Source organism: Rhinolophus sinicus, linkage group LG01, assembly GCF_036562045.2.
Source record: "Rhinolophus sinicus isolate RSC01 linkage group LG01, ASM3656204v1, whole genome shotgun sequence".
Classification (NCBI taxonomy): Eukaryota; Metazoa; Chordata; class Mammalia; order Chiroptera; family Rhinolophidae; genus Rhinolophus; species Rhinolophus sinicus.
The window spans coordinates 125,229,656-125,252,516 of record NC_133751.1 but is presented as its reverse complement, the minus strand read 5'-3'; the positions used below and the strand labels follow the sequence as shown (position 1 = coordinate 125,252,516).

The 22,861-nt window shown below is 38.0% G+C and overlaps 1 protein-coding gene across 1 annotated transcript in view; it reads left to right on the top strand.

Moving 5' to 3' along the window:
• NCKAP5 (NCK associated protein 5) overlaps positions 1 to 22,861 on the top strand; it is a 971,300-nt gene that overhangs the window by 368,921 nt on the left and 579,518 nt on the right. Inside the window, exon 4 of the mRNA XM_074327839.1 lies at positions 18,820 to 18,893. Coding sequence (XP_074183940.1) covers positions 18,820 to 18,893 — 74 coding nt within the window. The remainder of the gene's footprint in view (positions 1 to 18,819; positions 18,894 to 22,861) is intronic.

Genomic DNA, 22,861 nt, shown 5'->3' with positions numbered 1-22,861 from the left:
TTTCCTGAATCAGAAAGACTTTCCACAGTCAGGGCAGAAAGGTTTCCTAATTATCTTTCAAACAAGAGAACAGTACTGTTTCCTTTGGGCTGTATTAGCCTCAGGGTTACCACTAATAAAATAACTTTTTAATCAGGAGCAGTAATCATTTTGTACCACAAGACACTTGGGGCACGGTGGATAAGAATCTGAAATTTCTTCACATATAACAAGCTATAGAGCTGAGGGTAGAAGATGCCAGGACACAGATCATATTTAATCCTGTGTCTTTGTTGAGAAAAATGAAGATGTTTGCTACTGAGGTCATCTTCTACTTCATAAGTCCTTTCATCCTCCAAAACCATGCTAAAATCTTGTATTATTGACAGTTGATTCTGTAGGCATACTTCTCCTGCAAGTTGTTTATCTTAATATTAGAGAATTAACTACAGTGTAGGCTCAGGGTCTGGAGGCAAAGTTGAAGGAGAAAATTATTTAAAGTATCAGAGGAGTGCACATTTTCCTATTGCTCCCTTTTCTACTTTCTCCCTTGGCAGAGCTAATTCTGCAACTAGAAAGAGGGGACTACCCCGTGAAAATAGTAGGCAGCCCCCTGATGCAGTCTATATTCAGAAGGCAGAGTCCCATTGCCAAAAGAGGGTCCTCACTGTTACCTTCCTACCTTCTTGTTCCCACTAGGCATTTTCCCGGTCATAGTTACAGACCTGAAAGGCAGAGTGGCAGCCAGATGTGGCCTGCTTTGCACTCGTTCCTGTTATACCATAATGATCTTGGTGTAGGGAACCATACTGAAATACTCTACAAATTAACTGGTCCTCAGGGAGCTAAGTTTCTTTCTGCAGAGTTGGCCTCTTCCTGGCAGATGGTGGGCAAGTGTAAGTGTCTTCAGCACTAGGGTTGGCACAGCTAAAGAAATGATGTAGGGCTCTCCACATTACATTAGAAGTCCTCCAAGATGACAGCTCTGACTGAGAAGGTTCTACTGAGCAGGCCCAGTGTCTGCTGCAGAGGCTTCAGTGAATTCAAGCTCTGATTTACTTCTTTCTTAGTCACCTATACCCACCCAGAAACCAACCCCCAAGCCCCACCCCAGCCTCATGGTTCTGTCTCCCCAGGATGAAATTAATCTCAGTAGAGGACAGTTCTTTATTATCCTGAGGAATAAAGCAATAATTCTTTATTCCTTGCTCCTTCCTTGTTAGTATGTGTGGGGAGGGGTATGGACACAGAATGCTACATTTAAATTAATCACACAGACTGTTGCCCAAGAGACACCTCCTACTTTTTCTATGTTTCATCTGAATTTGGAATTCTCTGACTCAGCCGTCATCTTCATGGTAGTTTTCTTTTCGGAATTACTCTTCTGACTCCCAGAATTCTTCATAATTTCAAGTCCACTTTCATACTTTGTAATGATAATAGAGATTTATTCTGTGTATGTGTGTGTGTTTGTGTGTGTGTGTGTGTGTGTGTGTGTGTGTGCACATATACCCTGCAGAATATTACAGCGGAAAAGGCTGCTCTGAGAGGACAGCATATCTCCTCAGGGCCTCCATCCTTTATTTCCTAAGGTGTGTGGCAGAAGGACACCTGTCATCTCCCATAATACACCCCTTGATCTTAATATAGAGACCAGATTTAGGGGTAAGAGGTAGACATGGTCATCAATAGTGGTAATTCATATGTTCTGCCTTTTTTGTTGTTGTTTTAGAAAATGAAACAAGACAGCGCTAACGTTTCTTTACCAAAACAAGTCTAAATGTTTAAAAACTTAATTAAAACAATAGCCTGCAGCCACAAAAGTGAGAAAAACTGGTAAAGTTTATTACTTTCATTTTCTGAGTTTTACAATGAAAATATAGACATAAAGGCGATCTGACCCTGAGTACCACCCATCCCCATGCAGAGACAGTAGAGTAGACTTTGAAACACCTCACTCCCAAGATGAATGTTCTTTCCTCCATTGTGAATCATTCACAGTGTCCACAAGTGAGAGATGCAGTTTAATAGGCGACATACTCTAATCCATGAATCCACAGATACTTTGAGGCTCAGAAAATAAAATCCAAATAGGGTTTATATGTTAATACACAAATGTATAATCCCTCTTCAATAGGAAATAGCCCATCTCTTGAGTGAAGCCCCTTACTAAGGATGAATACAAAAATAAAACAAAATAAGATAGAATAGAATAAAATAAAATTTTACAGCCCTCCTGTGTGGCTAAGGGCATCTTCCTAGGATAGGTAGCCCAAGTTTTCCCAGGAGAGTTCCTGGCTCCAACATGTATAGAACCTTCTGCTCTTTTTCTAAAACATCTTTATGTCCGCAGTCTTGTTCCCTAATAATATGGGAATGTCAACAGACTTCAAGGCCCTGACTACGCTCAGTAGAGTAGGTGTTGTGGGTCGATCAGAGAAAGGTTTGATTTGTCCATTTATTGTTGGTGATTGGTTAGTTTAGTTTTGTTGACCTAATAGGTCCTCAGAAATGACAGAAACCTCCATATGGGAGACCATTCTCCAAAGATGCCCCAGGGGGAACTGGCAATATCTTCTCCCTAGTTCTTGTTAAAATTAGATCTTCAGGCCCCACCTAACTTCCAGGCTTACAGAACTGAATCTCTGAGCTGAGACCTGGAATCTGCCATTATCCCAAATGCCTCCTAGCCTCTCAGGAGCACTGAACTTTAAGAACTACATGGGATTAGCTTCCAGACAAAATGACAGAGTAGGTAAGCACTTGTTTGCCTCCTCCAATGACCACATCAAAATTACAATGAAAGTAAAGAATAACAATCAATGAGAATCAACTGAAGTCTAGCAGAACAGAGTTCTATAACTAAGGACATACAGAAGAAGTCAAGTCGAGACTGGTATGAGAAGCAGAGATGTGCAACAGGCTGGTCCCACACCCACATGTGGCAGTTAGAAATCAGAAGGTTCCCCGTGATAATCAAGGAGACCCACAACCCACACCAGGCTCCCCAGCCCAGGGTTCCATTGCTGGGAGAGAAATCCCCATAATTTCAGACTATGAAAACCAGAGGAGATTGTGGCTGAGAGAGATGGAGGGTGGCTGACTCATGCTGCAGATGTTTCTAAAGTCTTTCAAAGGTTCACAAACCCCAAACAAGTAGCGTCTGGCCTCAGTGTTCCCTATAACTATTGCTAAGCAACCCCAGACCCAGCCCAGTGACAGCCAGCCCCTGTTCACAGCCTAGCATCCCCCACCTCCATGTCCAGTACAACTGGCAACCATCTGCAGATCACTTTATAGTTTATACCAAATGGGCACAGGCACCAGTGACCTTGGCCTGCACCAGAGCCACTCCCAAGAGGCCCCAGAAACAACATATGTGGAGGACAGCTTCAGACCACCCCAGAGCACCACCCAATCACCTCCATGAATAACACACCCAGAGGACAGACTTGGCAAGCGCCAAAGCCCTGCTAAAGCAAATCCTGCTCCATAAGGTCAGCCCCTACACAACAGCTCCTCCATTATAGTCCCTGCCTGTCCTCACAACCAATCAGCCTGAAGCTCAATCCCTCTTACTGACTTATAAATAGCAATCAAGGCTCAACTACAACAGGAAGGCACACGCAGCCAACACCTAGACCACCTGGCTCAGGTGACCAGGGAGAGTGTATCACTGGGCCCAACATGACAGCTACTTCATAAGGCCACTCTACTAAGACTGGGAGACATAGCGGCTCTACCTAATTCATAGAAACAAACACATGGAGGCAGCTGCAATAAGGAGAGAAAGAAATATTTCCCAATTGAAAGAACAGAACAGAGCTCCAGAAAAAGAGCTAAACAAAATGGAGACAGTCTACTGGATTCAGAGCTCAAAATACTGGTTATAGGGATGCTCGATGATCTCAGTGAGAACTTCAGTGAAGAGATAGGAAACATAAAAATGGAGATAGAAAACATAAAAAAGAACCAGTCAGAAATGAAGAATACAATAACTGAATGAAGAATGCATTAGAGGGAATCAACAGTAGTTTAGACAAAGGAGAGGCCTGAATCAACAATTTGGAAGTTAAGGTAGCAGAAAACCCTCAATCAATACAGCAAAAAGAAAGAAAAAAAATCCCCCCCCCAAAAAAGAGAGATTATTTAAGGGGCTTCTGGGACAACATTAAGTATAAGGACACTCATATCATAGGTGTACCAGAAGGAGAAGAGAGAGCGAGCAAGTAATTGAAACTTATTTGAAGAAACAATGATGAAAGACTTCCCTAACCTGGTGAAGGAAATAGACATACAAGTCTGGGAAGTGCAGAGTCCCAAACAAGATGAAACCAAAGAGGCCCACACCAAGACACATCATAATTTAAATGCCAAAGGTTAAAGACAATGAGAGACTCTTAAAACCTGCAAGACAAAAGCAGTTAGTTACCTACAAGGGAGCTCCATAAGACTGTAAGCTGTTTTCCCAACAGAAACTTTGCAGGCCAAAGGGATTGCCATGAAATATTTAAAGTGATGAAAATCAAGAACCTACAACCAAGAGTATTCTATCTAGCAAGGCTATCGCTTAAAATTGGAGGACAGTTCAAGAGCATCCCACTCAAGAAAAAGCTAAAGTAGTTCTTCACTACCAAACCAGTATTACAAGGAATGTTAAAGGGTCTCCTTTAAGGGGGAAAAGAAACAGATAAAAAATATGGATAATAAAATGGCAATAACTGCATATCTATCAACAATTACTTTAAATGTAAATAGATTAAATGTTCCAATCAAGAGACATTGGGTAGCTGAATGGATAAGAAAATAAGACCCTTACATGTGCTGCCTGTAAGAGATTCACTTCAGATTAAAAAACACACAGAGACTGAAAGTAAAAGAATGGAAAAAAAGATATTTCATGGAAAAAAAAAAAAAAAAAAGCTAGGTAGTAATACTTATACCAGACAAAATAAACCTTTAAATGAAAGGCTATAAGAAGAGACAAAGAAGAACCTAGTAATCACAATTCAGGGTATTTATCTGAAAAAACCCAAAACGCTACTTTGACGGGATGTATGCATCCATATGTTCATTGCAGTGTTGTTACAATGACCAAGATGTGGAGGCAGCCTGGGTGTTCATCGATGGATGAAAGGATAAAAAAGAGGTGGTGCATACATACAATGGGATATTTTTAAGGCATAAAGAAATAATGAAATCTTGCCATCTGTAACTACATGGATGGACCTAGAAGGTTTTATGTTGAGTGAAATCAGACAGAGAAAGATAAATGCCATATGATTTCACTTATATGTGGGATCTACAGAACAAAACAAACAAAATAGAAACAAGTTCAGAGATGCAGAGAATATTCTGATGGTTGCTGGATTGGGGGGGGTGAACAGGGGGAGGGGATAAAGAAATACAAATTGGTAGTTACTTAATAGTCATGGGGATGTAAAGTATAGCATAGGGAATATAGGCAATAATATTGTAATAACTATGTATGGTGTCAGATGGGTACTAGACTTAATCAGGGCAATCACTTCATAAGTTATATAAATGTCTAATCACTATATTGTGCACCTGAAACTAATATATTGTATCTCAACTGTAATTAAAATATATATAAAATTTCTAGAAATTATATTTTATAGAAAACTTTGTTCATACTCCCTTTCCACTCCTGGCATCTGATTTTTACTTTAGTTTCTGAGTGAGGACTTTGGAAAGTCTACTCAACTAAAATTGTTTTTGTCAGTCCCCTGAGTGCCTCCATATTGGCAAGTGCTGTGGTCAATTTGGGGCTTGTGTTACCTGACCATTGACTGTATTTGGCAATCTCTTCTTGAAGCACTTTGTTCTGGAATACTAGTTTCTCATTCTTCTCTCGCTACTTCGCCTTCATTTATTGGCTTATTCTTTTCCTCCCAACCTCCAGTTACTGGGTCCTGTCCTCTGAAGTACCATTCCTTCCTCAGGCAATCTCACTTCAGTCTCATGGTTCCAATCACTCCCTCTACACATTCTGAAATCCCAAATTCCTGTCTCCCAGGCCTGTTTCCTGAAGATGAATGTCCCTGTCAACATCTCCTCTCCCATGTGCAATAGGCGTCTCAAACAACTGCCCAAAGGAGAACAATTTACTCAATACCCCTTGCACAAACATGCTTCTTCTATAATCTTTTCTCTGTCATTAAATGTTGCATCATCCAATTGCTTAGGACAAAAACAAAATATTATCTTTGAGTCTCCATTTTCCTCATTCTCGATTCAATCCATCAGTAAATTCTGTCACCTCGATCTTCAGATCACATCTTGACCCCAACAACTTATTATTCTCCTGGTGACATCCCTAGTCCAAATGGCTATCATGTCATTCCAATAATCTCCAACTGGTCTCCCTAGTTGTACTCCTGTGCTTACACCCCCCACACCCCCATTTCTGCAGTTAACAGTCGCCAGAGGTATTGTTCTCAAATTTATGTGAGATTGTTCCATTCCTCAAATCACATCCCACAGAGATTGCTCCCTGCTTCGTTGAGAGCAAAAGACAAAGTCCTTGTAAAGTCTGTGAGACCTTATGATCTGTCTCCTCCCCATATCCCATGTCCGTGCTCCGGCCACACTGGCCTCAGTGCCGTTCCTGGAACTTGCCGGAATACTCATGCCTCAAGGTCTTTGTTCATCTCTCTTCCTAGGCTGGGCCTTCCAAGATAGTCACCTGGTTTACTTCCCTCATTTCCGTTAGGTCTTTCCTCAAATGTTGTCTCTTCCTGCATTAGTCTATGCTAACTCTGCTTCTGTAGCTCAGCTTCTCCTCCTTTCCCCTTTGTTTCTTTAATTTTTCCACATAGCACTTACTTTTATTATGTCTGTCTCCTCCACAAAAACATAACTTTCATAAAGGCAGACTTTTGTCTGTATGGTTCATGGCTGGAGTCCCTGGCCCAGAAGAGAGCCTGAATATAATTGACACTCAAAAATATCTGTTGAACAATTGAATTTGGCATTATTTACACTGGTCTTACTAATTTCTTTTAGAGGACAGGGAACGATAGTGATGGCAAGCCATACACTAATCCCTGTTTCCATCGTCAGTGGTTATTAAAGGAAAGGATGTCTTCCAGACCAGCAGCATCAGAATCACCTGGGAGCTCATTAAAGATGCACATTCTGGGGCTCCATCTGACACTCACTGAATTAGAAACTTTGGGGTTGGGCTCAACAGTCTGGTTTCACCAGCCATCCAGGTGATTCTGATGAACAAAGGACCATTAATACACATATCAGTAAACAAATGTGTTATTCTCCCCAGGTGATGTTTCAACCCCGGTCAAGTGCATCAGTCTCTTAAAATGCCTTAAGACTCTGTGAATACCATTGGTGCCATCTTACTTCTTGACATCTATTTACAAGTCATGTACTGGATGCTGGGATTGCAGAGTTTGCATCTTGGCCTTTCCAGGAAAAGCAAGAAGCCTGGCTTCACCAGAGTCCCAGGGCTGCTTGGAGAGAATAACAGGAGATAAAATTAGAACGTAACTGACCAAATTTTGAAAGGCATTGATAATGGTAGGCTCAGGGTCCATGACACACTGTAACGAGTGAAATTGGAATTCTGTGATCCAATATTTGAGTGGAAGAAAACATGTGAAAAGTATAGGGATTCCATGGATAGCAGTCAATTCCTGCTGTGTTTTGATGTGATACTGGGATTTGGAATAGTCCTTGACCTTGCTGTGGCCAAACTCTTCTACTTAAAGTAGCTGGTGACTTAACTGAGATTTTCCACTTGCGTAAGACTCTGTCAGTGTCTCTCCATCAAAGTAAGACTCAAAGTTGAAATGAGGACTCTGCTAGCCATGTCATTTTTATTTTTATGGTGACTGAACTCTTTCTTTTCTTCTTTTTTTTAATATATATAATCTACTGCCATGCTGACAAATGATAAGTTTCTGACTTGCAGAACTTTAAGATAGATTGAATTATTTTTCATTGCCTCAGGAAAAAAAAAAAAAAAAAACTAATCTTAAAATAAGTCATTTTTTTCTACCTAAATGAATTCCTTTATTTGACCAAGATATACTTATCTCCTAAACTGCTATAAAAGCAATATGTAAGAAAATAGTATAGGCCACTAAGAAGTACAATAATTGCTTCTCTTTTTCACTTAAAACAAAATATAACTCTTGGTTTTTGTTTTTTTTCTTAAAGAATATCTAGGTATCAGTAATAGCCTCTTTGTAAAATTTGATAATTAAGAAATGCTGTGTTTGGATTTATTCCATTTATTAGAATAGAGTGCCGAATATGAAACTACAGTTGAAATTTTGCCCTTGGCCTTGCTGAGCCAGGACAGGGGAATCAAAGCAAAACCAAAGCCAACCATACACAGATTATGCAATCCATATGAACTTGGAGGTTTATTCCTGGCTTTGTTTTATGGCTTTGAGTATAGCCAGATCCTCCTAAGTGAGGGGAATGGCGGGCGGGAGGGGGGGGTGTTCTTCCGACTTTAGTCTCTGTCTTACCAATATAGATACTACTTTGAGGGCAGTTAGCTATGGGAAGCGCAGTCTCTACTTTAATTTGGCCTGGGGCAGTGAAAAATGTTCTAGATTGAGTGATTGCCTTATCATATTGTTTGATCAGGAGCAGATCGTTTAACCATAATCTGAGCCTTAGTTTTCTAAATTGAAATGACTCAAAGATACAGAGGATCAAAGGAGAATGAATGCTAAGTCACTTTGGAAAACTATAATGGATGCCAAAGTGCTTTGGAAAACGTTATAATTTTGATTAAACTGTATTATAAATTATAAGTTATATTGATAAAACTTAATTGATTAAACTATATTAATCAGGATGTTATATTAATTAAGATGTTAAGTTGGCTGCTTAGTATTTCACTTTATCTGTTTGCCATGTTAAATTTCAAAAGAAATGGCTAATACTTATTGTGTTACTTAATATATAGACTCAAGTGCAGTAACAAAGAGACCCCAAAATAGAGTTTTAAATAAGATACAGATGTATTTCTTTTTCATGTAAGAGGCCAAAGGGAAGATGAGGGTGGGCGGACAGCTGCTTTAAAGATCAATCAGTTCCACCATCCTCAACATGGACCTTCTGTTTCTAGGCCCAAGGTTATTACCATTCCAAGCTAGGAGAAGAAGGTGTAATGGACACGTAGCTTGTCTTTAGGCTGGAGATTCCTTGGATATTGCATGCATCATTTTTGTTCACATCGCATTGGCTAGAACCCAGTCACATGTTTATACCTAGCTTGCTGGGAAGCAGAATCTCTGGCTCAGGAGCCATGTGTTCAGCAGAAACTGGGGAGGAGCAGGAGCTGTCTTTAAAAGAAATAAGGAAAACTACACAGTGGGGACAGTTTAGTAGTACGTAGTCTCCGACAAATTGAGGTGCATTGTACTTAAAGTTCTGCTAAACTGTACTTAGTTTGCTTGACATTGATTGCTTTGCCTTGATACTGAATAGCAGGTGGTAAAACTTTTCATTGTTGTGGCTACTATATGTCTATAGTCTGTAACTGTTAATTGATATTTATTAAATTTTCACACATGACAGAAGTTACAGAGATGTAGTTTCTCTGTGGGGTTCGCTATTCATCATTCTATCCATTATCCCTCCGCTTGATAGCAAATTTTGGTTACGACTTTTTGCATTGTGTTGATCTTGGACAATCTATATGACTTGGAATAGATAAGCAACGTGCCTAACTCTTCCTTAGCGTTATGAGATCAGAAGAACACACTGAGTTTGCAAAATTGTCAATATGTTATCTTCGAGATGCCATTTCTGGTTTATACTAATAAAATAAAAGTGAGTAGACAGTAATTTTGGAAAACTGCCTAATGTCTCTATGACCATTATAACCTTTTTAATTAAAAAGTAGTTCTGGAAAATCTAACTTACTAGCCTTGTAATTTCAGATTCTCTTGTTATGAGACTGATTACATTCAGGTAATTAATTAATCACACCTTTATTTATTTAACATAACTTTGTTGACTACTTGTGATGTTCCAATGGCACTGCTAGATGTTGAAGGATACAAAAATGAAGTAAGATGCTTTGAAGAGTTGTTGCACCCCAAAGGGACCTGTTTGGTACATAGCTGGATACACAGGATTGGACCTCAAGAGGGTCATCTAGCATGGAGATAAATATTTGGGAGCCTCCAGATTTTTGGTAATTGTTTAACCCTAGCAGTCTATTGGCTTTCCAAGCAGAAAGTGAAAAGCACACCTAGAATAGAACCCTACTCTTGATACATGGGGGCTGGAAGAAGAAGGACGAAAGAATTAGACAAAGATTTCAGAGCAATAGAAGGAGACAGGAAGACCTTTCAGAAAATACCAGGGAGGGAGAGGTATGATTTAAAATGTCAGGTGCCTCAGGGCCTACCTATAAGATAAGGAACAAGCAATATCCTGAGGTTTCACCTTGTGGAGGTCATTGTGGCCGTACGCAGCAGTTCCACTGAATAGTCTGCCGTGGAAGCAAGGTTCAGTTGTTTGAAAAGTAAATGGGAAAGAGGAATTAAAAATGGCTAATGGAGTAATAGTAGCAGTGAGATCAATCTGTTTAATCTGGGATTCCTGAATTGTTTGTTGTGTTTAACATTTAAAAAAATCTCTGTGGAAGAATTTATGTTGACACAGATGCCAGTCAAGATTGAGAGGCACCTATCTATTACTTTGCTCTATAATTTCAAAAACGGGCATATTTTAGTGTTTAACATTCACCATGCAAATATATGATGTGAGGTGACAAAATAATTTTAAATTATTTAAGGTGACCTTGAATCTATTAAGGTGACAAAATAATTTTTGAGGGAAGCATCACTTGTTATGATAGTAATTTCCTAATTGTGGAAACTCCTGTATCTAATGATAGTTCTGTTGAGTTGAACAGGTAGCCTTCTGGCGTGTGCTTCTTTGCCCAAAGGTGATTGGGAATACTACATTAGTAGTGACAAAATTGCTGACGGGATCTAACAGGCTCTGCCATATATAACACTGATTACAGCATGAAGATTATTTAGAGGGTTTTGAGATCTCTGCAAGCTTTGATTTAGTATTGTATTTTAAACTCCACTTACAACGAATGATACACGAGATCCTCACATCATTAGAATATAATGGGCTTTACTCAGAACTGCCCTAGATCAGACAATAGAAATTTACATTAAATGGGCTTATGCCACACAGATATGCAATGTACAATATACTTATAAACCTCTAATCATTTTAAAGGTTTCATACTAATTACCTTGAAATGCACATTAAAGAAGTGAAAAGCAAATTTCCTGAAATATAGTTCCAAGATGATTCTAATTTGCATAAGTTTTAGTCAAGGAACAGATGTCTTTTTAATGCTGTACCTTTGTAAAAAAAATATATAACCTATTATATGTCTTGGTATAACTTGGTATTCCTCTCCAATCCTAACTTGGGTGAAATACTTTTAGCAGAACACTGACAAAGGTGAGTAAAAAACAAAAAACAAACAAACAAAAAAAACCAAAAAAAAAAGGGGCTTCATTGTTTCAAATACCAGCTTAGCTTTAGAACAATATAAAGGAAACTGTTTCATAGTGCTATTTTATTTTTTGCATTCTGTGACTTCATTTTTTAAAATATTTTTATTAAAATATAGATAGCATACAATATTATACATGTTTCTTTGTCTCCCAATTTTGGCTGCCTCCCTCTGTTTGTTTCTGTGTATTAGGTAGGGTTGCTATGTCTCCCAGACTTAGTAGAATGGCCTTATGTAGTAGGTGTCCTGTGGGGCCCCGTGCCACAGTCTCCCTGGTCACTAGAGCTGGGTGCTCCAGTTTTGTCCCTTGTGTGGGCTGTGTGTGTCCTCCTGTTATAGTTGAGCCTTGGTTGCTCTTTGCACATCGCTAGGTGGAACTGACCCTTGGGCTCAGTGGTTGTGAGGACTGATTATGACTACAGTGGAGGAGCTGCTGTGCACGGCTGATCCTACGGAGCAGGATTCACTTTAGCAGGGTTGTGGTGTCTGCCCAATGTGCCCTTTGAGTGTGTCATCCTTGGATGTGGCTGGGTGATGCTTCAGCTTTGTTTGAAGCTGACCACTGGGTATGCTAGTTTCAGGGCCACCTGGGAAGGGACTTACTGCAGGCCAAGTTCAGCTGCAGCCTGTTACCTGCCAGGGCCACCTGACATGAGCCATAAAGCAATCTGCAGATGGCTGCTGCCTGCACTATGCTTAGAGGTACCTTGAGAGGCCAAGCCTTGAACTAGTGCCAGGCTTAGGGCTGCTCAGCCAGAGGTACAGGACACGCTGAAGCCAGATGCTGATTGTTTGAGTTTTGTTAACCTTTGAGAGACTTGAGGAAATTCTGCAGCATGAGCCAAGGCAGGTGGTTTGTATGCAAAAGCCACTGGAAGTGACTTGAGTGTACCCAAAAGTTGGGTGGGGTGGGGTGTCGGGGAATCAGGGTGAGTGAACTGCCTTAGCTAGGTTGATAGAGACTCAGGTATGGCGTTTGCGTGCATCTGCATGAAGGGTATGGGGAGGGCTCAACAAAGAAATAATGGCTTCCACCAGCTCCTCCATCAGGGAGAAACCTGCCCCTCTAGCCCTCACCCTGGAGCCAGAAAACTCAGTTCCTCCCTGTATGTCCTTTTTGCCTTTCGAGTTGGAGCTCAAAGTGAGTGTGTCCATCAGTGATTAAGGCCATACATGGGCCCTTTAAGAGGAGCACCTGTGAGTGCAGTCACCCACTAACCTACTCAGCCACAATCTCTGCTGGTTTTCACAGTCAGAAATTATGGGGACTTCTCTCCCTGGGACTGGAACCCTGGAATGGGGAGCCTGGTGCAGTGCTGGGACCTCTCGCTCCTCCTAGGGTACAGCTGGGATATCCTTCCCAACTTTTAATGGTCAAATGTGTGTTGGACCAGGCCGTTCTGTATCTCTCTTCCTCCGACCAGTCTTGAGGTGGCTTCTTCTGTATATCCTTAGTTGTAGGGCTTCGGTTCAGCTAGACTTCAGGTGATTCTCAATGATATATTTTTTGTAGTTTAGTTTTAATTTTGATGTGGTTGGAAGAGAAGGTAAGCACAGTGTTTACCTACTTTGCTATCTTGACCAGGAAAAAAAAGTTATCGTTGTAGTTTGGGATCTAGCTGTCTAAAATGTAATTATAATAAACCTTTGTGTATGATATTTTCAGTGGCTTTATTTTTCTAAATAATCACTTTTTCAATTTGTAAAATGAGCATATAATATTTTAAAATCATAGAAAGAGAAAAGTATACGAGAGACGTTAAATTAACCATAATACTACCATACATGTTTGCTTTATTTTCTTTTAATCTTTGTATATATTTTCAAAATAATGATAAAAAGGATTATGCTGTTTTACATCCTACTTTCATTTAATATTATACTCTGTTTTCTATTTTATTGTATGTTCTTTACAAATTTAAGGAATTGTGTATTTCTTCAGATGGATAAAGTATGCTTTATTTTAATCATTCTTATATATTTGGAAGCTAAGACTACCCATTTTTTTCATATTGTCAGAAATATTTTAGTTTGATTATTTACTCAAGATGGTTCCTAGACATGGAATTTTTGGATCAAATGTACATGGATATTTTACATTTCATGACATAAATTACCAAATTACTTTCCCCAACTCTTACATATGTAGGCAAAACACACCCTTGTACTTAAGCTTTTTGACTATCAAGTCAAGTACAGCAAAATAATTTTGGCCTTATGTGCAAAGAGATTTTTCTGTCCTCCTGCTTCTCTCTTTTTCTTCCTCCTCACTCTGTACACCTCAAAGGCACATGATGTTCATTCTACATCTTCCTTCTGGAATATTTATGTTTCTTTAATTTTATAATCATATTTACATCTTTAGATGTAAGAATTTATTTACATTTTTTTTAAATCTTCCTTTTATATTGTGAGTTTCATATATATTTTCTAAATTCAACCCTGAGGTATAGAATGTAGGTACATACATACTTGCATACACCTATATACATATATCTGTTAATGTACTTTTTATTAATCTCATAGGTACTTGGTACAAATGTGTATATATACATATACCTTTAAGTTTAAAATAAACATATATACATGAATATTTCAGTTTTTAATTAGAATAGATGCTTTATTTTCTGAACTCATGCATACCCGAGAATGACTTTCTGTGGCTTTGTTATATGTTTAGGGATACTTATGGGTTAAGACTCAAAGGTCTGTCTGTGTATCTCATTTCAATGGACATCTGGGGTGGCCAGAAGCTATGGAGCCAGTTTTAGCTCCTTAGTAGGAAACCCTTAGGTCTGGGGTTTTTTCCCTCACTACTTTTATTCAGCTCTTATCACTGTGAATGTGTGGATAGTTTTCCATAAATTCCACGTGGGATGTGCTTAGCCCATCCAATGTGTATAATCAAGTCTTTTTTCTCTTCTATTCTGAAATGTTTCTTTAATTATCATTTTTTATTATTGTTTATATTCCAAACCTTGTCAAATAATCAAAAGCTAGAATTGTTAGTCAAACCTACATTTTGTAACATAATATCCATTGTGTCTCTACTCATTTTCATCTTTATCCTTTACTTAATTTACCTAGATTATTAAGTTTGTCCTCTACAGGATTGTGTATGTGTTTTCATTGTCAATTCTATTATAGCTAATAGGGATTTGTCGTAAGGAAAATGAGGAGAAAAGAATGTTCATCAAGTTAATAACTATACTTCAACAGAGTCTTAGTGTGCTGAGTGACATGGAAAGTACAAGCTGGCAAAGCAAGGCTTAGGGAACTGAGTTTTCATAGATAATGTGTTATAGATTGAACACTGACACCAAGGAAAACAGAGCTATGGATATATGTTTCCCTTCTAGGTCACAGCAGTTTTAGTCTTCACTAACTGAATTATACTATATAACTAAATCATAGCATAGAAATGAAAGCAGGCTTAGCAAATATTTAAGTACCTGTACTGGGTTGGGGAATTTGACTTCTTTCTAGATGTTATTGAAAAATAGATTTCGTCCCTGTGACCAGTTCAGTGCCAATACACCAAAGTCTATTGCCCACTCTTCTTTGAAGCACCACTTCATGGTGGGGAAATTCATTCCATAATAAAATCACAATGTAGAAATCAAAAGTTTTCAATTCTACTATTGCAATTTACATTTCTTTGAAATTCTTAGTTCACTCACTCCCTTCTTATTTCATTATCTTTTCAGCTCACCCTGTTGTTTTTAATTCTGCTCTCTCATTTTATCTCAGTGTTTCTTAACCTTTCCCCACATTTCAGAGAGACCAGGTCTTTCTGGATACTACTGAACAGGTTAAGGCTCTGTCTAAAATGCTTTCATGTAAGTCATTTTCAGGCTGATGCCTTTTCCTTTGATTGAGGGTGACGTTGATGTTCTCTTTCTCTTGCACTCCAGTACTTCTTCAGAGGCCCCGTGTTGTATATCTTCAATTTACTCATTCTGGAATGATCCATCCAGATCCTGGGATCACCAGTAGACCATAGATTCCACTTTCTGTCTATTTGCATTCGTAGAACTCTTTTCTCTAAGCTCTCCCAATATCCAGTGTTTCAGGCAATTTGGGGAGCTCTGTTATACTGAGGTGGAATCTTGCCGTGCCCTCTCTTCCTGCCTATGCCTTTGATACTTTGGAATTTTGGAGTCCCTGTATAATAACATTCAGTATGCACTTTGCATCCAAGGTCTTGCTACAGGTGCCGTAGCTACAACATTATACTTGCTGTGACTGTAGCTCTAATGGGTACTACCACTGCCATCACCCTTCATTGTTTTCTTAAAGTTAACCTTCAAATGAATGAATAAAAGTGGTTGCCAGTAGAATAGTCCTGTTTTATTCTTAAAGAATATTAGGAATTTCTCATTAGTTAACAAATTTCTCTAATTCAGGAGCCAGATGATAAATGTATGAGAGCGCTGCCTGACATTTTTAGGTAGGAAAAAGGATGATTTCATTTAACCAAAAGCACATATAAGCATCATATCTTTCCCCCCCCTGAATCCATTTCCATTGGAGAGGGTGGGAGGGTCAGAGGGGTAGGGGGAGGGAAGGGGGGAGAGAGAGAGAATTTGTGTGTGTCGGGGGATGTAGGTGTTGTCTAGACTAGACAATACCCAAATAAATACCCAGCTAAGATATATTGGATGTTAGAAGTAAGAGTGCTATGGAGAAAAATAAAGCTAAAAAGAAAGGTGGAGAATCCATACTTCCAATTTCCCATTATTATGTGGTTTAAAATGTCATCAAAGTTATTTTTATGGAAAATTGAGTGAAGCTATTTTAATCGAAAACAGTCAGTATTGTTATTTGAAGTAGCTTTTAAACCACAAGCCATTTATACTTACATTTAATGACTGAAGATCTGTATGATTACTATTAATCTCTGCTGTGTGATATTATGAAAAAGGCTATGCTCACTGCTTGGCAGACACTATGATATATGCTTGCTTAAGCTATTTTATTTAATCCTTACAACACCTGTATAAGTTAAGTATTATTTATCCCTCAGAAGATGAAGAAAATAAGCCTTAGAGAGATTAAATAACTGGCCCGAGGGAGCATAGCTAACAAATACCAAAACCAGGATTTGAACCTAAATTTCTATGATCCAAAAGTCATATTTGTAATGACTACACCTTTCAGCTTCAAGCTGAAGCAGAATGAACAAAACAACAAATCCATTGGTTTTAATCCAAACTGTTTTCCAGAGCTTGCACGGGATTTGGCCCCTGCCTACCTCTCCAACTTCATTTTAGACTACATAGGCCATGCTCTTTACTCTCAGCCCCCTTGGTTTCCTTTCTGTTCCTTAAGTACCTCATTTCGAGGGCCTTTGAATATGCTGTTTCCTTTCCTCTCCCCCTTTTCTCTATGTCTTTGCCTCTTCCTTCTCTTCCAGGTGCTAGCTCACATGTCATTTGCTCAGAGTCCTCTTCTGACCACTGTATATAAAGAACATGCCCCTCCCAATTAAGTCTCTCCTATCACCTGTTATTTCCTTCATAGCCTGTAACCCATCTGAAATGAGTCTCTTCACATATTTGTTATGTCTGTCTCTACAGACTGTAAGCTCTTTGAGGGTAGGAACCTTCCACCTCTTTGTTATTACTGTATCTACTGAACTTATATTTCAAGTACTCCTCTAACAGATGTTGAGGAAACAATTGAAGGAAAAAAATGGGTGAATGACTTTGAAATTCATATGTTTGTTTCTACTTGGGAATGGCATCTTTAATTTTTTTCGATGAAATGTATTTGAAAATGCCTTTATTAATTTTGAGTGTTCTAAAGCATACGTAAGCCTTGATCAGGATACTTAATATCATCACAAACTATTATAGCTTCCTGCAGTAAAAGATTTCTGCTTTGGTTTTGATATGCCCTGTGGTCTTGTTAAAATAACTAACCTGAAAATGAACATTATTTAATAAGAATATAACTCTCTGTTTATCTGCATTAGAATGACAGTGTTGTAGAATCATAACAAAATTTTAGCTACATAAGGACTTAGTATACTTTCTAATCTAACTGAAATATTGTAGAAATGTAAGAAGGCTTCTCAAAAGCTATCTGGGTAGATCCAGGTCTAGAAAAATGGAACAAGACACTTCCCATTATATTAGAGAAATTCTTATTGTGTTTCTTCTACTTGTTCCCCCCTCACCCATTATAGTGAATATTCCTATAGGAGCAATAGATTATGTATAGCATTTAATTAAAATAAATAAATATGTATTTCAGAAAGAATAGTTCTAAGTTGATCTCAAATCCATAAGAAATGAAACAATAGCTTTCATGGGAGCCATGACACTGAAATCATTGCAAGTTATTCCATATAAGGCAGCTATAATATAGACACAGAGGCCCACAGGCTAGAGCTTCAATTAGAAAGAAAAAGATGTGTCAGGTTCAGGATAAAACAAAAATCATCAAATTTTATATACTGTATTTTGTTCCACAGTTGGCAATTGAAACTACTACATATGAACCTCATATTCAGAAACCACAATTTTTTTAAAAAAAATCAGGTTATCAATAACCTATGAATATTTTGGAGTCATGCTTACATGACAAAGGGATTCCTCATTCTTCAGAAATGTTTCTTGAAAATACTGTTTGATTTACAAACATAAATTTATACACATTTCTAAAACACAAGATATGCCTTGCCATTATGTCTTCTTAGAAGCCAAAGATTTATTTTCTAAGAGTCAGGGAAAGCAAAAGCAAACTACAGTGTCTGTTTCTATAAAGGAGATGAAGAAAATGGACATGTGTTTCATCAATGTAAATGATATGTCCAGTGAATGTCGGCAGTGGACATATAAAGCATTCTATAAAGTTCAAAGATACTGTTTTCGCTAGGAGGTGACCCTTGTAATACCAGTGTAATCAAGACCTGCATTGTCTATCTTATTATTCTTTTAAGGTCAGCAGCAACATTGGCTCACTTACTTTTATATGGTAGAGTATGGAACCCAGTGTAGGTGACTGTGAAATTTAGCTTTTGTTCTATGAATAAGAGGATTTTTTATGCTGACTCTGTAGAACGCCAGTTCTCTTCAGTGCTTTGTTTATAGAATGATCACACGATATGGGGGAAATATTATTCATCCCTAAATAACTATGCATATAAATCGTAGAAACATAGGCTGCTAGGGACCAAGGAATTATCTTGTCAGAAATCTTCCTTGTAGAGATGAAGCTAGTCTTAGAGTCCTGGTGACCATTGTAATGAGGATTTATTTGTTTTTGTGTGTTTGTACGTGCAGGAGTACATGGATTCCAATAAATACATTGAGCATCTGCTAACTCAACTCGAGGAGCAACACAGAAGCCTCTGGAGGTGAGTGAAATCCATGTCCTCAATTTATGGCGGTCTCTACAGCTTTGGTCTTGATCACAGAGGCAGGGAATTGGAAAATGGTCTCTTGTTCCACTTGATCCAAGAGCATCACTGGGGGTAAGAATCACCAGAGGCTACCTAGAGGATTCTGTTCCTTTAATTAAAGTAAAGCAACGGTGCCAAAAGTTGTCGGTGAGTGAAAGATCTGCTCAGAGCTGGAAGGATGGTAGAGATTATGAACCTTGTCAAGATCAGTGAATTAATTTTTCCAGGGTGACATGGCAACCTTATGTTGTGGAACCTAAATTATCTGACCCTTGCTTTCTTAAATATTATTTAAGTCTTTCTGTAATTGAAACAAAGGACATTTCTGTTTAAAAATTCTACTCTTCACATTAAAGAGGAACATTTTAAGAATGCTGTTGTATAGGTTTCTAATGTTTAGTATTTGTTCTGCATGCTGGGTTCTGATTCTCAGTAAGAAAAGGTATGTGAAAATACTTGTGCAGGTAAATTGGAAAAAGAAGTTAGTATCACAGAAGTTGTATTTTCAAGTTATTGGTTTCCTGGGGGCCTCTTGGGAATTGAGAGAGGCAAAGATGGTTGTGATGTTATTAATGAGATATTTAGGGTCCCTGGTCATGTTCTTTATAGGTGTTGCTATGGAATCTGAATTCTTTTTGCTAAATTCCTACAACTCGTGTTATCTGGACTAAATAAGCTAGTGTTTAATTACACGATGCTCACATTGCACTGGAAGTGTTTCATATAATTAGCTTTGTCTTCCTGTGGTCAATAAACCCCTAAGGTTCTTTATTTCTTATCCCTCGTGGCATGGAACAGAGTGCGCTCTCTGACCACAGAGATGGTGGGTAAATAATTGCTAACATTGTGGCTTTCTCGTCTACTCTCATCCTAGTCCATCACCATTGGTCTCTGTACCAGGCTATACTGCCCTTTCTTCATGAACCCTTGAAACAAATCCTAATAACCTTGAAATTTGTCCTCCTGCGGAAATCTAGTTCTGGGGTAAAGTGCCCAGTACTTTCATTTGCCCTACTCTTATATTAGTTTTCCTGCTAGAGAACCGATTTATGGTTATAGTAATAGACAATGTTCTATTTCAATACATAGAAAAATTGCTAAGATATAATAGAAGTGTGTAATTTTTAAGTCTGCTTGTCACTAACAGACACACCAGTTAATTTTATATAACTTGATGCAATATTTGTTAGATTTGTTTTTGAGAGCTATAACCTGGTGTTCATATAGTTTTCTATTGTGAGCCAGTATATTGTGTTAATATAATCAACAACAATGTGTTTATGGTTATGTGTCTTTAGAGTCATATTTTCCATAGATCTAATACAAAGTATATTTAAAAGGTTATTTTACTGAATAACATTTTCTTTCAGCTACTTGAATAGTCTGTTATCTTCTAAGAGAAAAATACACCAAAATTATGAATACCACCTGACGAAAGAAATTTAGAGTTTAATTTGGTCAGTAAGTGTGTCTTATACACATCACGGAGAAGGAGTAATGGTTTCACAGGTCTTTGAACCAAATTCCTGCATGGAAAGAATATGTTTCTGCTTTCTCAAGGCAGCTAATAAAACTCTTTTGGTCTTCTCCAATATGATTAAATTACAGTCCAATTTCAGGCACTGAATTAACCTAACACAAAGCGCTTAGAATTTTGTGTGCACTCACTTCCATTATCCTTCAGAAATTGAATTATTGTTTGTGAAGAAGCATAACCTTATATATAGTGCTAGAGGATCTAATAAAACTACATTTGAATAACAAGAAAGGGCAATAATGACATTTGAATAGTCAGAATAACTACCAGTGAGAAAATGGAAATGGGTAGTATTGAAAAGAAAATGAAAACTGATAATAGCATGTTTATATACTATTTATTGAATAATGCAATTGATTATATTTTATGAACAGATCTTGACTGACTTAAAGTGATAGGCTTTTCGATGATTATTACAATGTCATAATAGCAGCTGTGTGGCTAAATTGTTTTTGGTGAAGCATATGTGAGTGACAGTGAGCAGTGTGGGGAATTCTTTCTGGTAATGATTACATTTTTTAAATGCTTTCTTGAGTATGGGTAGAATCTATGATGTGCAGAGGATCATGGTGACAGCATGTCATGTATACAAGCACAACTGGATTGTCTGAAGTTAAACAAATGTTCCCATAACTCAGTATAAACCTTTTTCTGACTTCATTATGCTTTTGATTTGTAGCTGGTAAAATTTTCATGGAGTGGTCTACTTGTCATTGCTCCTGATACTATCTCATGGCCTTCCATTTATAATTGAGCTAACGTGTAACTTAAAAGAAAAGACAAATTCTGAATATTTAGTTCTTCCACCCGTAATGGTAGTCATCATTAATTTATGGCCACAATGTTTGAGGATCGATCAAAAGCGTGGTAGACACATGTCATATTGTGCTTGACACTTGCTGAGTGAAAAATGGGTTGGACAAATGGTAGGAGATTGGGTACAAGAATTAAGTCTCTCCTTATTTTCATGGAGGGGGTGCTATTTGTCTTTAATAGGTTTTAGTCATTTCTTATAGCATAACCATCTGCTGTGACACAAATATATTGTGGTAATCATACTCTTAAGATAACTGGTTATTTTGGGGCCCTGTTTAGTATTCTACTGAAATAGACCTATAATCTATCTCTGGGTTTTCAAATTGCTAAGGAATTTGTGAAGTCCAAATATAGCTATCTAGCAATGAGCAGTCATTTAGCTCAACTGTCTTTTTTTGACACCTATGGAGTCAGAATCTAGAACTTAGTCTAAGACTTGAGTACAAGTCTGGGTGTGTTGTATTTGCTCTGCATCTCCCTGCTTGATGATGAAAAAGAAACATACCCATGGCAACTTGTTTACTGGTTGATGTTGAAATATGATCATCAATTTCTGCATGTTTGTTTTAATATGGAAAGTTAAAATTAGGAAAAAAACGCTCATTTGCACTTAATGATTTTTATAACATTTGTTACTATTTCCGATTTGGCTAAATATATCTGTGATTGACAAAGATTGTAAGAAAACAACTGCTAAGAGTATCTGTCTTCTACATATGATAGAAATCCTTATCTATTTGCAACCTCAAATTAAGAGGTTAGAATAAACACAAATAGTTTGAAAATGCAAATCAAATTCATGAATACTTATGGTATTAGTGACTTTTTCATGGCACATATGTGAAGTTATGTATAAAAAAATGGAAACAGCATAATGCTATAGAAGTGGGAAGAGGGCTGGACTGGAGGTTTCAGAGGCTTGGACTCTGGTCCTGGCCTGCCAAACTGGCTGTTGGGTGACATCTGAGGCTGTTTCCTTATCTGTAAAAAGAAGGTATCGATATAGCTAGGATTTAAGATTACTAAGCACCGAGATTATGTGAAACATAATGTCTGAAGTCCTACTACATTTATATAGCGTGTTAGACATGTATAATCTCATTTTCTCTCTGACACTTAAATACTACGTAATGATCAACTAGTATGATACGTATAGTATAGAAATCTTCAAGAACATGAGTAGCAATGACTACTATAACAGAAATGCTTAAAAATTTGCCAGTAACTCAACCAGATATTGTCAAAGTGCTTATTTCAAATTTTCATAGCTCAAATTGAAGAAAGTGTTATCAGTAGCCTATAAATAAAGTAGATGGGCATGACTAAAATTAAATGACAATATCTGGTGAAATGCAGAGTGCTACCTGCCAGCCAACAGATGGCAGATCACCAAAAGTCCCATTTGAACAGCTTTAACTAGGCTAGGGTTTTTCAATTCAGGCAGTATTGACATTTGGGGCCAGGTCATTCCTTATCATGGGTGGGAGTGGGGTTGTCCTGTCCATTATAAGATGTCTGGCATAATCCCTAGTCACTGTTATTGGTGTTTTAAGTAAAATAAAGGTACGGT